The sequence below is a fragment of the Notamacropus eugenii genome, chromosome 3 (genome assembly GCF_028372415.1).
Source record: "Notamacropus eugenii isolate mMacEug1 chromosome 3, mMacEug1.pri_v2, whole genome shotgun sequence".
Taxonomy (NCBI): Eukaryota; Metazoa; Chordata; class Mammalia; order Diprotodontia; family Macropodidae; genus Notamacropus; species Notamacropus eugenii.
Window position 1 is genome coordinate 302,546,476 of NC_092874.1, and position 19,973 is coordinate 302,566,448.

General features: G+C 45.6%; 1 protein-coding gene across 5 annotated transcripts in view; it reads left to right on the forward strand.

Annotated features, from left to right (window-relative positions):
* Positions 1 to 19,973, forward strand: part of SCUBE1 (signal peptide, CUB domain and EGF like domain containing 1) — a 256,758-nt gene that overhangs the window by 148,363 nt on the left and 88,422 nt on the right. For 3 of the 5 annotated variants that reach the window (XM_072596364.1, XM_072596365.1, XM_072596367.1), the window contains exon 5: positions 17,071 to 17,196. The exons of the other annotated variants lie outside the window; for them this stretch is intronic. In XM_072596364.1, the coding sequence (XP_072452465.1) occupies positions 17,071 to 17,196 (126 nt within the window). The remainder of the gene's footprint in view (positions 1 to 17,070; positions 17,197 to 19,973) is intronic. 5 annotated transcript variants of the gene reach the window in all.

The window sequence follows — 19,973 nt, forward strand, 5'->3', positions numbered from 1 at the left end:
ACATGAGAGAAAAAGAATCATAGGAGGGGGAAGGTGCCAGCCCGGACAGGTTTCTCAGAGTAAAGGTAGGGCCTCCCTGCCTGGGCCAAACTTAGGCAGGCTCAGGGAGGAGAGCTGGAGGGTCACACCAGAGAGCAGCAAGACCAGTTTCTCTGGACTGCAGAATTCATGAGGGGAAGTAATGGGGATCAAGGCCAGAAACTTAAATTAGAACCAGGTTGTGAAGGGTTCTAACTGAAAGCAGAGGAGTCTGAACTGAGGAGTCACAGAAAGTCACTGGAGCTTGGTGAACTTCTGAACTTTGTGGGGCAGGGGGAGGGACTAGGACCTCTGGCTCCTAGAAGCCCCTCTTCTCACAGCTGGATCAAAGAGAATTGTCCTGAAGTGGATTGCTCAGACAAAGTGATCTGCAATCGGGACTTGAGGAATTCCAGGCAAGGTGTCATGTTGACACATTATCATTTCAGAGATGGCATTGGCTTCATTTCATTCTACATTGGTCCCCCAGGGGATCACGGGACTTGGAATGGGTCATCCAGTTCAGCCCCCCCACCTCATTTTACAAAGAAGGAAACTGAGACCAAGAGAAGCTAAGTAACTTAGCCCACCAAATATCAGGGGTAGAATTCAAAGGATTCACTTTAGTTCCAGAGCCAGGACCCCATTGCCTCTAAGATCCTGTCCAGCTCCAGATCCATCATGATTCCAGGATGAAAGAGAGGCCTGGAAAAGGGATAGGAACAATACACAGCTGGATCCTCAGGCTCCCAGTCCGGTTCCTCTCCACCATGCACTGACTGTTCAAGGATGTTAAGGAACAGCTGTGTGGGCTGAACCTTGAGACTAGAGGAGGGTCAAGTCAGGAGCATAATGAACCAGAGTTCAGAGAAGGCAGACATGAGATAGTGGAGCACATCGGCTGAAGAGCGGGGCTTAGGGCAAGGGACAAGGGTCTCTGGTACCTGAAAGTTAAGAGAAGCCCCTGGCTCTAGCATGCCTGGTGCACCTCTAGAACGCTGAACTTGAGGTCACACACCTTGAGCACTGACCACTTGTATCTAAGAGACCTTGGCCAACATCTCTGAGCATTAGTATTCTCATTTATGATGAAGCCAGACCAAGTGCTAGCAAAGGCTTTCCTTAGCTCTGAGATCCTGGAGCTCCCAGGGTTGCCAATGGATATTTGACATTCCAGAGTACTTCCCAGCCATAACATCCTTTGTTACGTGTGCTAAGGCACCTTCTAGCAATCTTCATTCTGTGATTTTACAACTGTAAGCATCTCTGTCCTTTCCTGAACCTTTCCATCAAGTGTAAAATGCTATTTCAATAGGGTGCTGTGAGATCGATGTGAATGTTTCCTATTCCGGGAATGAATTCTTTGGTAAAACAAGGATTGTTTTTGTAATCTGAATCATCATCTCCTGACTTACAGGTCTTATAAATTGGATTTTGTAGAACAGACTTCCTTAAAATGGTGCTGTGACAACAGAGAGAGGGGAGAAGAAAGGTATTATGTCTAGTGCTGCTGAGAAAACAAGGAAACCTAAGAGCCAAGAGCTTCCTCAGTAATGGGAGTGTGTGTTAGGAGAAGAGCACTAAGGAGATGACTTGTTAACTTGGTTAAAATTGGATCCAGTCAAGTACAGACTCAGGATGAATTATCATGTGCTGACAGGTCAAGAATTGAGAAGCATTCCTCCCCAGGACCAAAAAGAACACAGGGTTTGGAGGTTGGGGTTTTTTTCCCTTAATAATGATGGAGTCAGGACTAGTTAGTGGAACCAATATTAAATGGGGGCTTTGAATAGTGAGATTTTAATCCAGGATTTTTGACCTTGGGTAAGTCCCTGACTCATTTGGAAAACATCAGCATTTCAGGCCATTCCCAAACATCTAGTATTTGTATTATTAGATACTGGGCTGGTTCAAGGCACCATTTGCAGAGAATTGCACAATACTGGCTCTCAGGCCAGCTCACTCTCTTCCATGGTCTGAGACTACTGCATATTTTTTTGGAGATTTTGGATGCAGAAGCCTTTACTTTTAGTTCTTTCTCTGATGGCATGCATTGTTCTTCCTCATCCAAAAAGGATGGAAGAAAATACCTGTTCACTAAGAAAGTAATCCTTTCCTTTCTTTTCCTCTCCTCTCCTCTCCTCTCCTCTCCTGTCCTCTCTCAAAACCTTAAACCTACTGCACTCTGAAACTGGGACTCCAATGGGCCCCTGCATAAAGACTCCTCTGGACCCTTCTAGCTTTAGAACAATTATCAATACTAACTGTTGCTGTTTCCCTCCCAGCCTGATGCCTTTCTTTTTCATGACTTCATTATAAACAGGCCTATTCAATGAATGGATGTTGCCTCACCCTAAGTGAGTACCTGCAAAGACCTTGGTCTAAAGGGTCCAAGGTCTTCCAGAGCATCCTGGGTCATCTCCTCATCCTGAGGAATATCAGGTCACTGGATTCAGATGACTCTGGAGGAGAAGTGAGGCTGGTGACCTGCACAGCCCTCCCTCACTCAAAACAAAGTCAAGTGTAAGTCATGTCATCATTCATCTGATGTCATGGTCTTCTTTGGCAACAAAGGATGAACACAAGAACCTTCTATAGTCTTATTTTTATCCCCTTTATGGGGCATTTTCCCAGCCAGTTACTTGACTTTTGAGTCCTTTGTCAAGAGGAGGGTATACTGTGGGGACCTGTAAGTTCTCAGTTCCTCCACAGTCACACAATCAAGGGAGAGGAGTTTACTCCTCTCCTGGCCTGCGCTTTTGTCTGTGAGCAACCATAAGCACTCTGTTCTGCCCAGGATCTGCGAGTAGGATTCTCTGTCCAGAGCCTCCACCAGCTCCACTAGCCAGTGTTCCTCCTCACCCCAGGACCACCACTCAGGGCTGAAATCCAGATCAGCTGCTTGATTCCCCCAGGGTCTTTGGGCTGAGGGCTCCAAAAATGGATGTTGCCACTGCAAAGGCTGCTGCCAGTGAGGCCAGACCACAGTCCCTTCTCACCCAGGTGAAAGCACTTTCTCACTGACTTTTGAAGCTGTCTCTGGCATTTGTGGGTTGAGCAATCTGGGAACCACAGTTGTTGTGGTTTCACCCCCTGAGGCCTGCTCCAATCCTGTCCCTGCTGTTCTGTGCAGCCAAGGCTAAGCTGTGCTCCGCTCCAAGCTTGGTGCAATAGACCTTTCCTGTCGGCCTTCCAGGCTGTCTTGGGCTGGAAATCTCTTTCACTCTGTTGTTTTGTGGCTTCTGCTGCTCTAGAATTTGTTTAGAATCATTTTTACAGGTATTTTATGGGCTATGAGGGGAGAGCTACAGTAGGTGCATCTTTCTACTCTGCCATCTTGGCTCCGCCTCCCCAGTTCACTCTATAACCATCCTTCCCTAAGTGATTACCGTGTCAGTTGCTACTACAATTCAGTGTGACAACCTTGTCTTGTCCTTCTTTGGGCTTCACCATTGACCACAGTGCTTCAAGTTTTAGGAGTCCAAATCTTTGTTCCTCTGGTCTTGCTCCAAATACAAGTTCTAGACTTCCAAATTAAACCACAATAAGGAATGTGGTCTACCTGGTAATAATAGAGTGGGTCCCAGAACACATGCAGCACTGGGGAGAAAGCCATCAGTCATATCCCTGGGACCATGTAATTTCATGGATGCTCTTGAATGGTGATCTAGTGGAATAATAATAAAAGCTCCCATCTTTGTAGTTCCTTAAAGTTTATTAAGCACGTTCCTTCACAACAATCATGGTGGGGGATGGGGCAGGGAAGGAACAGTATAAACAATTTTCCATTTTTTACAAATGAGGGAACTAGAACTCATTTTCTCATGATCACACTTAGTCAACAAGTATTTATGAAATGCCTCTCACAGATTAGATATTGTGCTAAGTGCTAGGGACTTGCCCTGCTCTCCTGGAACCCTAAGTCCCAGTCAGTATTTGGACAAGCCTGGCTGATCCCAAGTTCATCTCTAGAGGCAGGTCTTGAGTGCAGTGGACTGAGAGCCAGAGAACCTCCCCATTCCTGGGCCTCAGCCTCTTCCTCTCCATCTCTGGCCTTGAAATCCACTAGACCACATTACCTGGAGAAGCAGAGCGTGTTTGGGGGGGGAGGGGCAGTTGGGCCATGGACATGATGCCCCAGGGGAAGAGGTGAGGCGGCAGCAGCAGTTGCTTGGATCTTGTCATGGATCAGCATACGAATTGTGCTGAATCTGAGTTAGATGAATCGTCTACTAAGGGGGAAATTAGCAGAAAGCAGCTCATCCATCCCCAGAGCAGAAGGGAGGCAATTTACATAGCCAAGCCTGGAGGCAGAGAGAGGGAAATCACATCTTCCACAGTCACAGCCTGCTGAGGTTTGGCTGAAACTTTTCAGCTCAAACACAAAGGGAACTGTTTTAGGGCCAGAGGGAAAAAAAATAATGTTTTTCTCTGAAGTTATCCAGAATATGCCTGGAAGCCAACCTAAAGCACCCCTGAGGGTCACTGCATGAAATGAGATCTCTTTCCTAATAGAGCTGGTCTAGCCCTTCTTGGGGTCACAAAAGGGACATGTTGAGATGCAGCTGGATGAGCCCTGAACTAGGCTTTAGGAGTCCAGAAAACCAAAGCACTGTCTTCAGAAGGTGTCTACTCTAACTTTGCCTGAACAGGAATGCTCTCTACGATAGCTCTGCCCTAACTTGACAGGGCACTCATTTTGCTGTTCTATTTCTGGATAGCTCTAATTGTTATGAAGAATTTGTGGCTGTTTTGTTTCTTAACATCACTCTGCCTCCCTCATACTCCTGGCCTACTTAAAGACAGCTAGCACGTCATGCCAGACTAAATGGCCCTCCTGTGGCCTGCTCAGCCTGACTAGTCTCTTGTGAACATGTGCACTAATTTGCCGATGCCCTTTTCAAAGGATTGGGTCAGAACTGAATGTATCCCTCCCTAGCTCTCCCTGCTGCCCAGCAATCTCTTATTCTTCCTAGACAGACTCAGAGGCCACTAGGCCAGCGTCTGCTTTCCTTCGACATTTCACCAATCTTCTCCTTCTTTGTCCCAGCATCCTGGAAGTTTGTTGATGACCTTTCTCTCAGCAGGGCTACTTAGGCTCTCCGCCTAAACCTCTCCTCTCTCCTCCCAGAGTTTTCTCCAATGATCTCTTATCTTCATTCTTAGCTTTCTACTATGTGCAAACATTCTTGAAGATCCTGATAGTCATCCTCTTAGGCTGTCATCCTAGAGCCCAACTCCTCTTTGCAGCCAGATTCCTGGAAAGAATGATGGACTTTTGCTGCTCTTGATTCTTCACCCCAAACAGTCCTCATTCTTCATCCCTTCCAGTTCTGCCATCTATGGCCTCCTCTTTGACCTTCACTGATCTTGCTAAGATAAGCACCAGTAGTGTTGTGGCCTGATCCAGGGGCATGTTCTCAGTCCTCAACCTGCTTGACCACACCAAGGTTTTTCACGCTATTTGTTACCCCACCTCATAAGAACTATTTCCCCCCTCAAGTTCTGTCCTGGTCCTCATACATGTATAATTCCTTTTTGCCTCATTTCCTTTGACTGGTTCTTTTAGCCCCCTTCTGCCCTAAAAGTGTGGGTGTCCATCTGTAGAATATAAATTACTTAAGGGAAGGACTCTTTGGCTCTGATGTTTGAACAGATCCCGAGCACTTAGCCTTGTATTTTACAATGCACTCTGTTGTGTCTGACTCTCCATGACCCCACAGGGGGTTTTCTTGGCAGAGACACTGGAGTGTTTACCATTTCCTTCTCCAGCTCATTTTACAGATGAGGAAACTGAGGCAAACTGGGTAAAGTGACTTGCCCAGGGTTACACAGCTAGTCAGACATCTAATGCCAGATTTGACCTCAAGAAAATGAATCTTCCCAGTTCTAGGACTGGTGCTGTATCCACTGCACCACCTCGCTGCCTTATTATCATATACTCAAAAAGCTTTAAAAATGCTTGTTAGGTTGAATTGAAAGGCTCAGTCTAGGCATCTAGGCATCTGTCTGTCTGTCTGTCTATTTGTCTCCCTCCTATCACTCTCCTTCATCTTTCTCTCTTCTCATTCTCTCTTCCTTTCCCTTTCTTTCCCTTATCTCTCTCCTTCCCCTTCCCTTTTCCTCTCTCCTTTTTCCCTCTCTCTCATTCTGTCTCTGTCTTGTTCTCTATCCCTTTCCATAATCTTGTCAAGACCCGTATGTTATATTCCTATATCTCTGTAGATAACTGCCACATCTATAATCCATCCTGAATTCTAGCACCATGACATCAACTACTTGCTGGATGTACACTGGTCATTCCCTTAGTTTTTGCATCTTTATCATCTCACCTGTTCTTCAAACCACCCTATTCTAGCTAGAGGTATCACCATCCTTCAAATACTCACCCAGGGTCATATTTTCATTTTTTAAAAATTTACCCTGACCTCTCCCTTCTACCCACATCCATCCCCATATGGATTCAGCCTGTCATTCTAGCTTGTCAATAACTGTTTGGATCCTGACTCTGTCATCCAACACAACAAGTATGCCTCAGCTTAAGGCCATATGCCAACTTGATAAGGCATGTCATTTATTTCATAAGCCAACTAACTAATAAAAATGTGAAGCAGTACACGGTCACCCCATGACTTCTGCTTCTTAGAAGAGGAGCTGAATCCTTCTCCTGTCTGGGCCTCAGGGAGGCTTTACAATGGATGATGTCCAATCCCACTGGTCCTGTAGGACAATGTGGTAGCAGGGTTCAGAGTGAGGCAAATCCGGACCTAAAAGGCTGAAGTGAAGATGGAGGTTAGCCTGAAGGGAGGTGTCCCTGCAGCAGCCCGTAGCCCAGGCCCATCAGTGATTGGGTTAATGCTTTACTAAAGCCTAAGAGGTACTTTCACAACTTGCTTCCTCACCCATTATGTTTCCCGTTCCTTGCAACAACCCTGGGAAGTAGTTACAGCAGGGATTCTGAGCCCTAATTTAAAGGAGGAAACCTTGGGTCACCGAATGCACCCCGAGAGAGGGAGTGATGACCCCTGCCCCCATTCTCCTCTTTCTTTGAGGTGCAGCCTCTCCCAAGCCCTCCCTCTTCTCAAGTTGTGGTTGCTGTTATGTTCAGCCCTCATTCTTGAAGAAGACCATGACATCACAGAAATGATGACATGACTTGAACTGGACTAAACAAAGTCACCAGCCTCACTTTCTCCTCCTGAGCCATCTGGATTCAGAGACCAGATATTCATCAGGCTGACTGGAGATGGCCCAAGAGGCAGCGGGGACACTTGGCCTTTTCAGATATTCACTTCGAGGGAGGTAACCCATTGAGTAACATCTATCTAAAATCATCAGCAAGCACTATATGTAATGGGGATAAGGTTGACACATTCCCTGTAGGATCAGGGGTGAAACAAGGGTGTCCATATCACCACCGTTATTCAGTATTATAAACTAAAGCCACCTAACTCATTAGCATTTTTATATATTACTGACAAAAGCCCAGTAGCAAAAGATAAAAGGAGAAATTCCATTTAAAATAACTGTAGACAATATATAATATTAGGAAATCTACCTGCCACCAAGAGTCAGATCTAAACAATGGGGAAAATATCAGTACCTCACAGGTAGGCTAAGTTAATATAATAAAAATGAAAATTCTGCCTAATTTGCTCAGTGCCATACCAATCAAAACTACCAAAAATTTTATAGAGCTAGAAAAAAGAGCAAAATTCTTCTGTAAGAACAAAAGGTTCAGAATATCAAGAGGATTAAAAGAAATGCTAGTGAAGGTGGCCTAGCTATACCAGATCTCAAAATTGTATTATAAAGCAGAAATCAACAACTTGGTACTGGGTAAGAAATAGAGGCGTGGGCCAGTAAATAGGTTAGGTACTCAAGACACAGTAGTTAATGAATATAGCAATCTATTGCTCAATAAATCAAATGACTCCAACTTCTGAGATAAGAATTCAATATTTCACAAAAACTAATATAGTATGGGTGACGCTAGGCACCTTACACCTTACACCATCTTACACTGTCAACAAGATAAGGTCAAAATGGGTACAAGATTTAGACGTAAAAGGTACATAAGCACCTTCACCCTCCTCCCTTCCCCAAAAGAAAATTCCTTCTCTATTCCAAATTTCCCTTTTATTGTAAAGGGTAAGACCATTCTTCTAATCTGATCTTGTGTTTAGTCACCAGTTTCAATGTCAACTCCTTGAGAACAGGGACCCCTTCTGACCTCGGTGTCCCAGGAGCTGCTGGTGGTCTTCAGATGGCATCTCTCCAGACTGCTTGGTTTTCTGTTTCGTTTTTTTAGCATATAAAGGAAGTGGGGCCCAGGGAGGATCAGCAAATTCCTGGGTTCTGACTCCACAGCTGCCCCTTTTCCACTGTCCCATGTTCCAGATCACATTGTTAGGAAGGACTAGAACCAGTCCTCAAACTCCAGTTCTCTGCCTCGGGGTCCAGGGTCGCTCACCCACTACCACAAATCTGAAACTCCCTTCTCCAGAGTCTGGGACATTTGGCCAGTTGGTTGTCATTATGAATTTCCATTTCAAGCCTCTGGCCTGGACTCTACCAGCGACCACAGCCAAAGGCAGAGTCTGCCTCCCTCCCTCCCTCCCTCTCTCTGCCCATTCAGCCATCGATTTCTGGGGGCTTGGGAGGAGAAACTGCCCCTCAAACCTCCCCGGCCCTCGTGGCTTGCTCTGCCCAAAAGGGAAGGAGGAGGAGGGGAACCACCAGAGGCCTGTGGGGCCAATTCCAGGGGCTGCAATTCATGACCTCACCCCTACTTGTACCCCCAGGCTCCTGGTGTTCTATCCTTACAGCTGCTTATAGCCAGACACGTTCCTTTGGCCTGGGCTCCTGCCCATGGGGTTTGTAAGGGAACAAAATGCTTCTGCTGTGGTCTCCAATCCATCTGAAGATCACATTTCCTTCCCAGAACCATGTGCCACTTTTTAGGAAATTTTTTGATTTATAAGTCAAATATCTTTCACCTTTCCTAATTCTTATAGCTGGGGTTATCTGCACTGGCAAGAAGCACAGGGAACATCTAGTGGGATCTTTCCATTTTCCAGGAGGCCCAGAAAAGGGAGGATGTTTGCCCAAGGTCCGAGAGCATGTTCCTGAATAAGTCCAGACTAAGACATGATTCACAGCTGGAGGAAAACCACTCCAAAGCTCTCATTGAATAGATAAGGAAACTGAAGTCAGAGACATCCACAGCAATTAGGCCTAGAAGGAACCAGGCACTGTCTATTCTAACTGGTTTATTTAACAGATGAAGAAGGTGCCCCCAGGGAAGTAACCTGCCCAAGAGGTAAGGTAATAAATGGAAAAGGCAGGATTGGAGCCAAATATCAGCATCCTTTCCATTATACTAAGTGAAGTGAGGAGGCAGTCAGGTCTCAAACCCACATTCTATGGCTCCATGCAGCATTCTCTGAATTACCCCCACCCCAGATCTTCTGCCACTGAGCCAGGGTTTGCTTTCAGACACACTGCCCTCCAAACACCTGAATATCCCAAATGGATTCACCTGGGGTGTAAAAACAGTCCTGGCCCTTTAAGTAGGGAGGCCCAGGTAATAAATGGGTTTAGACTAAGATAAGCCAGGAAACACCTTTTCAGAAGATGTATTTGCTCAATTTGGATGCTGTCCTGGGCAAAGAATGTGAACACAAATCACTGCCCAGGTGCCTTGTTGGGGAAAAGGGGCAAATATTTTATTTAGCTGCAAAATATTCTTTTAGGTTTGAATGAATATTATCCTGGTGTTACAGACTTCTTCCTCACCTCATCTCTGAATTTTTTCAGAAATCTTCCATGAAATCCATCTTGCCAGGCAGCCAGAGTAATAGATCTGTGAGGGCAGAGAAGTAAGGCATTGCTGCTAAGAGCCTTCATCCCCCTGAGGCTGCCATGAGGCACCTTATCAAAGCAACAGAAAGTCCAGACATGGGCTGTGGTGGTGGAAGGCGGGAGAAAGCCAGGGGAGATTTGTTTGTGGCAAAACTAGGGGGTCCCGATCCCAGGGTAGAGCTTGTTATGCACCTATCTGTGTTTGTATTCACCTGCCAGGTGGGTCCCTGGAGAACTGTCGTTTGTGAGGATGAGTAGTTGGCAGAGTCAGGACCTAGACTTGGAGACAGGAAGGCCTTGGCTCAAATCCCACCTCAGACACTCATCTCAACTTCAATCTCTTCATCTTTCAAATGGAAATAAGACCCATAATACCTCCCTCACATGGTGGCTGTGTGGATGGTGGCCTGGATGATGAGCTGCATTGGGAGTAAGGAAGAACTGGTTGAACCCTTGCTCAGAGCCAGACTAGCCCCTCTCTCTGGGCCTGTAAAGTGAGGAAGCTCCCTGACCCCTTCCAGCCTCTGACCTAAGATCCCATGGCCTATGTAAAGTACTTGGCAAACCTTAAGCACTATATAAATATCAGCTGTTATTGTTGCTAGGAGAATGACCTTCATTAGTATGAGCTGCTGGAACACAGGATCTTGGATGTTGGACCTTGATGGCCAGATGGTCCAAATGGGAAGAGCCTCCCTCTACAACTTTCCCCATAAGTCATCCAGCCTTGGCTCAAAGACCTTCGGTGAGAGCCCTCCTAGGACTGAGGCCAGGGTATGGCAAACCCATGGCCTGTCCTTAGTGTTTCTTGCAGCCCTGACAGGATAAAAGTTTCCTAGAGAAGTTCTGAGCATACCTCTTAGTATTACTTGTTGACATGTGTTCGCCAAGGAACAATGTTGGATGGGGTTGCTTGAAAATATTATTGTCTTGTTTATTAGTAACAAAAAATAAAAGGGTAAAATTTAAAGAGGAGAAGGGGATGAATAGGGAAAAGGAGAAGATCTTAAAATCCAGGAACACTTATTTCCAATCTGTTAAGTGTTTTATTAAAATTGCAATCTAAAGTTAAAAAAAAAAAAGAAATTATGAGCATGCAGGGGAGTCGGTCCTTCTTGGGCTCTCCTGTGCCTCCCAAGCATGGACTTCTCTAAGACTCAGTTTCCTTATCCGTGATGTGGGATAACAATGATAATGTCCCTCCCCGCTTCAAGGACTGTTGTGATGAAGGTGCTTTGCCAATCCTTAATTTGCTGTAGACACAGGAGCTCTGTTGGCCCTTCCCCCTTGTACTAAATGGTCACATTCTCTCTGCTGCATAGGTCGAATTCCACAGCTCCAAGCTTTGGATTGGAAGTCCTTCCAGAGGAGGGCCTAGGTCCCCTTTATCTTTGATTTTGCCCTGAGACCTGGCACAGCACTTTCTAAATTGAAGGCAGCTGATGATTTGCCCAGTAGATCAATTGATCATTTCTCCAGGGAATGGATGCTTTCCTCCCTGCCTTGTCAGGTCTCCCTCTCTGCCTCAGGAAAGGGTGCTCATTCTAATTCCACCACCTAACTGCCTTTTTCTTTTTGGAGTCAAGATAATAAGGTGTCTTCCCTTCAGTGAGGGTGAGTTTAGATCCTCACAAGATCTTAGGAGGGAGAGTCAGAACTGAGGTTCATTTAGTTCAGGGATCATATGCAAATGGTTCCAGACCTTCAGCCTTATGGACCAATTGACTGACAAATCCTAGGTTAAAATCCAGCCTCTGCCACCTCCTGTTAGAATGGCCAGAAACAGATCACTGAGCAGTCAGTGGACTCAGTTCTAAAATGGGGGGGATGACGCCTGTACTTCTTACCTCGAAGGTTTGTCAAATGAGATTGTATAGGGAATCATATAAGTTTAGTAAACTTCAAAGTGCCGTATACCTAAATGTTAGCAATGATTATTTCAAATGAGGAAACTAAAACCCAGAAAGAGAGGATTTACATGGGTAGGTAACTTGTAAAACCAGGAATCAAACTCAGAGTCTCCAACTCCAAAGTCTGTGCCCCTTTCAGGATACCACACCAGAACCCTAACTAGTAAGGCTTATACTGGGCCAAGTACCACAAACCATACCAAGTATACCCCAGGTTCAAGGGAAGGCAGGAGATCACCATTTGTGTGAGGAGGGGTTAAGGGCAAACATGTCAGGGACACCAGTGGGAAGCTGCCACAGACAAGGTCTCTGTATATGATGGGGGTGGGTGGTAGGAAGAGAGGCCAGTGAAGTGGACAGGGCACCCTAGCTTGTCATCTGGTAGGGTCCTGTCTAAACTAATTACAGTCAAATGAATGCCAGCTTTATTGTACCCATCCTACTAAATGCTTGAAAATACTATCTGTCTTCTCTAAATTCAATCCCAGATGCCCAAAGATCTCTTTTGGTCTCCCTGACTTGGTTACATTTCTTCATCCCCCTGAAGTGGAGTGGACTGAACTGAATAGAACTGAATGTTGTCTCCTCCCATGACATGCACTTCACCCTGCCCAGCCAAATGCTCCTCACCACTGAAAGCCCACATGGATCACAGATCCTGAGGGTTGTTTCTGATCTCTCATTTGCCTTGTGACCTCCAGTGCTCAGTGTCAAAAGATCCCTTCTCATCTATAAGGAAAGGTCATATCTGGAACTGATTGTGAAATCAGAGCAAAGAGCAGTAGGCAAGTCTGGGAGATCAAGTTTCTTCCCATCAATTTTCTATTAGTGTGGCATATGTACACTAGCATTCAAATAACATTCCCCAAAGGCTAGTCTCTTAAAAATGCACCTTGAGATATTCATTTGGAACCATCCCTTCTTCTGGTGCCTGGAGGGCTGAGGAGAACTCAGCTTTATATTCACGCCAGCTCCCCTGCCCAGTCTCCCTGACAATGGTGTGGCTTGGTTTAGCTCACCCTGCATTCATCCGTCCTCCTAAAGTGCTCCTTCCTTTGACTAATGCCCTGCAGAATTGGTAAGGAAGCACTCAAAGGCATCTTGCTCCAATTTTGGCCATAAGCTTGGCTGTTTTAGTCTGTACAAGGGATATACGATGGCCAAACCAGGAAGGTAAGTAAGTCATTTTGGAAATCTAACATTTGTGTAACCGGTTGGAACTATTGAGCAATTTATGTTGGTGACCTGCTTGGCTGAAAGCCATGGACTAAGAGGCTAGGCCCACATTTGGGGAAGTAAAAAATAGGAATGGTTATCTGAAACAGTCATAGAATCCTGAAGGCTCAAAGTTGAAGGGTAGGTCACAGGTCAACTGTATGACACAGCAACCAAAAGAGCTAATGTTATCTGAGGCTACATTAAGAAAGTCAAGGTGCCCAGGAAACTGTCCAGACAGTAATACTCCAACTCTGGGCAGATGTTATCTGACCAGAATACTATTTTCATCTTGGAGAAGTAGAGCAACAAGCTGCCTCAGAGCATCCAGACATGGGCAAGCAGAATAGTGGAAGTACTAGCATCACCACACAATTAGCAGGTATGTGCCAGTCACAGTGTGAGATGAAAGGAATGCAAAGACAAAAACAGAAGCAGTCACCGCTGTCAAGGAGTTATCATTCTGCCCAGGAAGACAACATGTTCACCTATAACTATATTATGAAAACTGAGAAAGATGACCCTAGCAGTCAGGGTGATCAGGAAAGGCTGAGCCTTGAAGGACGTCTATGAGGTGGAGGGGAGGTGAGGAGAGGACCAGTACCAGGCATGAGGACTAGCCAGTGCAAAAGGATGGAAAGAAAAGATGGAGTACCATATGTCAGGAACACAGAAAAGAGGTCAATTTGGCTGGACCACAGAGTACAGGAAGGGGGGTCAAGTATAAAATGACAGGAGAGATCAGGCTGAGGCCAGGTTAGAAGGTGCTCTCAAAGCCACAGTTTAGATTTTGTTCTAGGAGCAATAATGAGCTGTTGACATTCATGAGTAGAGGAACAAGATGGTCAGATCTCTGCCTCAAGGACATCACTTGTCAGCTTCGTGGAAGAGTTTGGAATGAAGAGAAAGTTGAGATCAAGAGACAAATTAAGAAACTGGTGCAACAGTCTAGGCAAGAGGTGATGAGGAAGCAAGGTGGTTGTTGGGTGAGTAGTGCTAAGGGGACAGTGGTGAGAAATGTGGAACTGGAAACTTAAGGACTTGGCAAGTCATTGCATTTGTTGGCTAAGGGAGAGTCAGGAGTTGAGAAGAAGGCTGAAGTCATAGGAACCTGGAAGAATATTGAGACCATTGCCAGAAAGAGGGAAATATGACAAGGGGTAACAATCACTTGCAGGAGCTGGGGATGCTTGGCCTCAGGACCAGAAGGCTTAGGGGAAACATGATGGCCACTGTCTTCTCAAACATTTAAGGGACTGCCACGTGAAGGCAAGATTCTGCCTGTTCCCAAAAGACAGAATTGGGAACAAATGCGTAGAACTTGCAGAGGCACATTTAATCTCAATGTAAGGGAAAACATCCTTCTATTTGGTAAGATTGTGAAAATGCCCGTCACCTTTGGATGGCCAATAGAACCTTTCCAAAGTAGGAGGTAGTGGACCCCTTCACTAGCAGTCTTCAAGTGAAAGCTAGCTGTGTGATCACTTTTTGGAGAGACTCTCAGGTACATTCCTGCTCAAGTAGAGGGTGAGCTAGATGGCTTCTGAGGGCCTTTTTCTACTATCTACTCAAGACTGCCACTCAATGAATGACTCTTCTCCAGAGTCTCTAGCAGGTGTCTGCTCAACTTCTGTTGAACACCCCCTCTTACAAGGCTTCCATGGTGAGGCTGCTTTGATTAGGAAGCTTTCCCTCACTGTATTGTTGATCCTTGACCCTTGTTATGCTGGTTCTCCTCTTTGGGACAAGCAGTGGTAGAGATCCACAGTGTTAGAACTGACGTTCAAGCTAGTTGCTCAACAGGGCGAAAGGAAGCCTCTTCCCAGCAGAGGTAGGAAAGCGTCCTAGCTCAAAAACCTAAAATGGAGAACTTACTGGCATAGAAAATCCTCAAACCGCTGCAGACTGGGCTGTAAACTCCAGCCAGGCTCAAAAAACAGTTCTGGCCACTTGGTATTGATCAGGATTATACCTCATTATTCATGAAACAGGAGGGGAGCTAGAACCAGAGAATCCAAAACAGTGGATGATCATACAAGGCAGTGCCATCATTTTACTGTGGAGAAAAGAGGACCAGAGTGAGGGAAAGACTTGCCCAGGACAACAGAGAGCAAGGGGCAGAACCAGGGGTCAAACCCAGGTCCTCTGCCTCCCAGCGTTCCCCACCTCGCCCTCCACATGCACACACGCCATGCTCCACTTATGTCTGGAAGGCTTCTTTCCCTTGAAGGAAAAAGGAAAGCAAGATCTCCCTCCTTAACCTGGTTTTACTCAGGCCTCCCAAGCCACTCCACAGAGGGAAGATTCCAGGGTGGTGTAGGAAAGTCAGCGCTGCTGCAGAGGAGCCACGTTCACATAGCAGAACACCAATTGTATCATTGCTCCATTGAGAGAGTTGGGCATGCAGTCAGGACTGGCCTTCTTCCCCCAGGGCCACGACTTCGGTTTAAGAGACTGGACATAAAGCTACAAAACCCTTAGAGATTAATGGCCTACTCCTCCCCTTCCCCTCCCTCCACTGTAGCCCAGGGCGGTTAAATGACTTCCCATTATAATTCCTGTTTTCCTGCTCAGGTACCAAATTCATTAGCTGAGTTCCAAGAATTATGCATATTCTGAGTGAATGTCAACACTTATGATCATAGGTTTAAGGCTGGACGGAACCTTTGAGATTAGCTGACCCAATACTGTCATTTTACAGATAGGGAACACGAGCCCCCAAGGGTTTAAGTGATACAGGAAGTAAGTTGTAAATTCAGATAGATTTACCCCAGGTCCTCTGATTGCATGACATAGCATCCCAAACTTCCTTCAAGGGTTAAACTGAACTACAGGATATATATAGAATTGGGAGCAAGTTTTGGGAGAATTGGAGACCCAGTAAAGTGTGAAGCCATCATCAAGGTGTAGACAACACACTGCAGCAAAGATACTAGAACCTAGGAAGGAGTTCATAGTTGATAACAGTATATTAACAAGGAGGAGGTAGCCAGAACCACAGAGCAAGAAATACAAGGAGCAGGAGGACAAGAAAGGAGCCAAGCAGTCAAATTTGCAGAGCTCTAAGGAGACTTAAAGAGATCTAACCCACTCTTCTTGTTTTAAAGATAAGAAAACTCAAGCTCTCCAGAGGCTGAGGTTCTACAGCAAGCTGGTGACAGGCATGACATGCTCCTCCTGATAATGAGAGCTCAGGGATCTTTGCACCATCATAGCTTCACATGAGTTCTGTTAGCCAGAAACAGTCATGACTAGCAGAAAGGCAAGATCCAACTAGAAATGGAACCCTAATCAGGCAGAACAAGAACTGGACCCAGAGCAGAAGCTGAGATTGTAATAAGGTCAATGTGCAGCACAGGAGAGCTAGAAAATCCCTTTGACCAAGGCAAGCACAGCCCCAGACTTTCGGAAGCCTGAGTAGCAGCTGCCCTTGGTGCTGAACAGCAGTGAACTTAGAAGATGTTAGACCCAGGAAGCACTACAATGGGTGTGGCCCCCTGCCAACTGGTCACCATGCCAAGAAGAATACCCTTGTCCCCTGGCATGGAGGAGAGGGCAGTTTCTCTCAGCACCTGACATCTACAGAGAGGAGGCCCACCAGCCATTCTTCCAATGACTTAGATGTGCATGGTCAATGGGCTAAAATCTAATAACTCCTAACTTTTGAAACACCTCATATTATACTTGGCTGCTCTTACATTCTGTCCCCAAAAGTTTAAATTATGGACATAAACACAATTTTCCAAAAGGAGGCCCATGGACATAATGCATCGGACCAAAAAGACACGATCATGGATCTCAGTGGGTTTCACTGACCACAGTTTCACTGACAGAAGCCAGATTGACTCTGAGTTCCAGTTGTGATAACAGTTTATCCATTAACAGAGACACTATCAATACTGGAAGGCAGGAGGGTAGGGGGCAAGGGGGAGGACTTCTGCAGATGGTAGAATAATAAAGCCATGTCATTGATTAAATTTAATTGGCAACATCTTTTCAGCCCAATTTTGTTTTTCTCTCCTCCCCCCTCCCTCTCTCTCTCTCCCTCTCTCTCTCTTTTCAGAGGGTATGAACTGTATGAACAAAGATCATGGGTGCGCACATATCTGCCGGGAGACGCCCAAAGGTGGGGTTGCCTGTGAATGTAGGCCTGGCTTTGAACTTGCCAAAAACCAGAGGGACTGCACACGTAGGTAGATGGAGACTGATGTGTCATATGCCCCCCAACCTGTCTGCTTTGCCAAAGAAAAGTATTTCTGTGTTGCTTTGTTCATGCTGCTATTGTTTTCCAGAGACCAAGATCGCCATCTAGCCTTGGGGTAGGGGTGACTTGTAGCCTGATAACACATGGGCTAGGCATATGTTCCAAGATCCAGTCCATAAAGTCTTTGGTTCCTACTGTTTTGATGGTCAACTTCCCCATTTCCTTGGGAGCAGGAATACAGTGCAACAGAGTGAACTTTGGTAGTATCTCTTTTCTACACATAGAATCTGCACCCAAATCCTCCCAAAGCAGGAAATGACCCTGGGCTAATGTTTTCCTTTATAAATGGAATTCCCACAGGAGAGTGAAACCTGGGGCTCAGATGAGCTGATATCTCTGCATGTAGAGCCAGGATGAAAGAAAAGGGTGAGGGACACATATGTCAACAGGAAGATGTGGAAAGCAAGGAGCATAAAGCAGCAATGGTTTGACCAGGCCTTGTCATTTATGTCTCCAGAGTTCTTACTGGTCCTTGGGAATAAACAGTATTGGAGCATGGACCAGGAAACCCTTGAGTAAAACGAACAGGCTGAGCATGGCACAGAGCTTACCACACTGAAGTGATCTCATCTTTTAACATGGGGTTTCACAGTCCCTGTTTGGGTTTGAGAGCAAGGGGGAATTCACAAGCCTGAGGATACCCATTCAATTGACCTTTATATGCATCTGAAATTCTCATCCCAAACTCTGCCTCCAGATACCTGGCTGGAGAGGCTGCTAGATCCAGCTTCTTTTCTTAGACCTTGAGGTGCAGGATGTTCCAGGCCCCATGATTTCCTCACTGTAGGTCCTGCCCTCATGACCTTAGATCACAATTTATCCCAATACACTGTCTGTAGATGGCCTTTGAGAGTTGTGGCATCCTGAGTCCAGTATAGTGAGCTATGCCTCTCTGAACTTAGCTACACTTGGCCAGTGGGGCAGGCCCACAGTTCATCACTGCTAGACAAGTTTCCAAACTCCTTCCAGCCTGAAATAACCCATCAGAACTTAGGTTTCCCTGGAATCGACTTCTAGATCCCAGGGCTACCTTTAACATGACAAAGTCCTGGAATAGTATCTCATTGAAGATGGCCAACCTGAAGAATATACAGCAATAAGGAGTAGTTATGTTTCTTGCTCAGCACCCATCTACCAAAGAGCTTTATCCATGAACAAGAATTTGACAAAAAGACATTATCAGGAAGTACTATCTTCCAGCTCCATTCACTTGTGGGAGCCTCTTCTTGGCTGATGGGATATGCTGGCTTGAAGTCATTCCATCTTCTTAAGATGGGTTACCCTTCCCATCTATCTTATTGCCTAGGTCCCTCCCCTCCCCCATCCCTACATCTCTGCCACAGATATACTATAAGGAAAAGGAAATGGTTCAGACGGTCTGTTGTTAATCTTGTGACAGAGATTCACCACTGATAAATTCTTTTGTTGCCATCCTGGTCCCAGACCTTGAGGAACTTGGCAGCATAGCCTACCATCAAAAGTTCCCCAGAGGAATGCTCACGGTGTTAGGGGGCCATTGGGCGCCTGCAGACACCATGTTCTGCAGTAATTTGACTCCTTTCTCTCTCCTCCAATGTACAATTTTCTCTACTGAAACTGTGGTGCTATCTGGTTTGCAAACATTAGAAGGAAAAGCCCTGCTTCTTGTTTTGTGTACTAGCTGCACGTAGCCCCAGCAGGACAGAGAGAAATCTTGGCCATAGCCATTACCTTCCCATCCCCCATAGCTCAGCTGCACTACTTTCCTTGACACATACCTATAATTTAACACAGGAAAACATTTGTCCTTTGCAAATTCAAAAAAAGAGACAAAATTATAAGTAAACACTGTCATACTTCTGTAAAGAGTTGTAAATTATTCATCCTCATTCAATTTATCTTCCACCTTTGAAAATGTATTTTGTAAAGTGGATGCTTGCTCTTCTGGCCACCATTCAATTTACTGGCCAGCCCTCCAGCTATAGATGGTTCTTTCCCAAGAAACATGGCACCACTTAACTTTCCTTTGCTGTTTGAAAACAAAGAGAAACAAAATATCTAAGAAAAATCATTGAACAGGGACTCTGTGGAGCAGAAGGAGTGAGGCATAAGCCTACACACAAGTCATTTTGGCTCTGGACAGTCTTTAAATGAAGTTTTTATTCTCCTAGTAAAGCCATTTGGCTGGGAAGAATCCTATGGAAAACCAAAGAATAAACACAAGTCATAGTTTCCTATGATGGGTTGATGCCTGCATTTTTCAGGCACATCCCAAAGAGTGTTCCTCAACCTTTCTGGAATTCCAGCAAGCCTATCCTGCTTGTTTTTCCCCACATTAAAAGGGCTCAATCACACGTGCTCATTTTTCCCTAGTTGCAATTAACTGAAATGAGTTATAAAAATAGGGACAAGCAGAATTTCCCATCATCTCTTGAGATCATTAGAGGCCTCTCAGATATTTCACAGGCCAAAGTTGGGTCCAGAAGACAAGACTTCACATTTGCAGCCTGTCTTTGTCTCCATTAGCCTGAAGCTATGAGAATCTAAGGATATGTTTTCTCAATTATTTATAACGCACATTAATTAAATTCCAGTGCAAATGAAGGTATTCTACCCACCCCCCTCCACCTGCCCTTAAGCATGCTGAGCCTGAATTGGCCCTTTGCTGGTAAAGTACTGGCTAAATTTGGAGAAGCAGAGGCTTCTGTAGCTATGCCATTTCT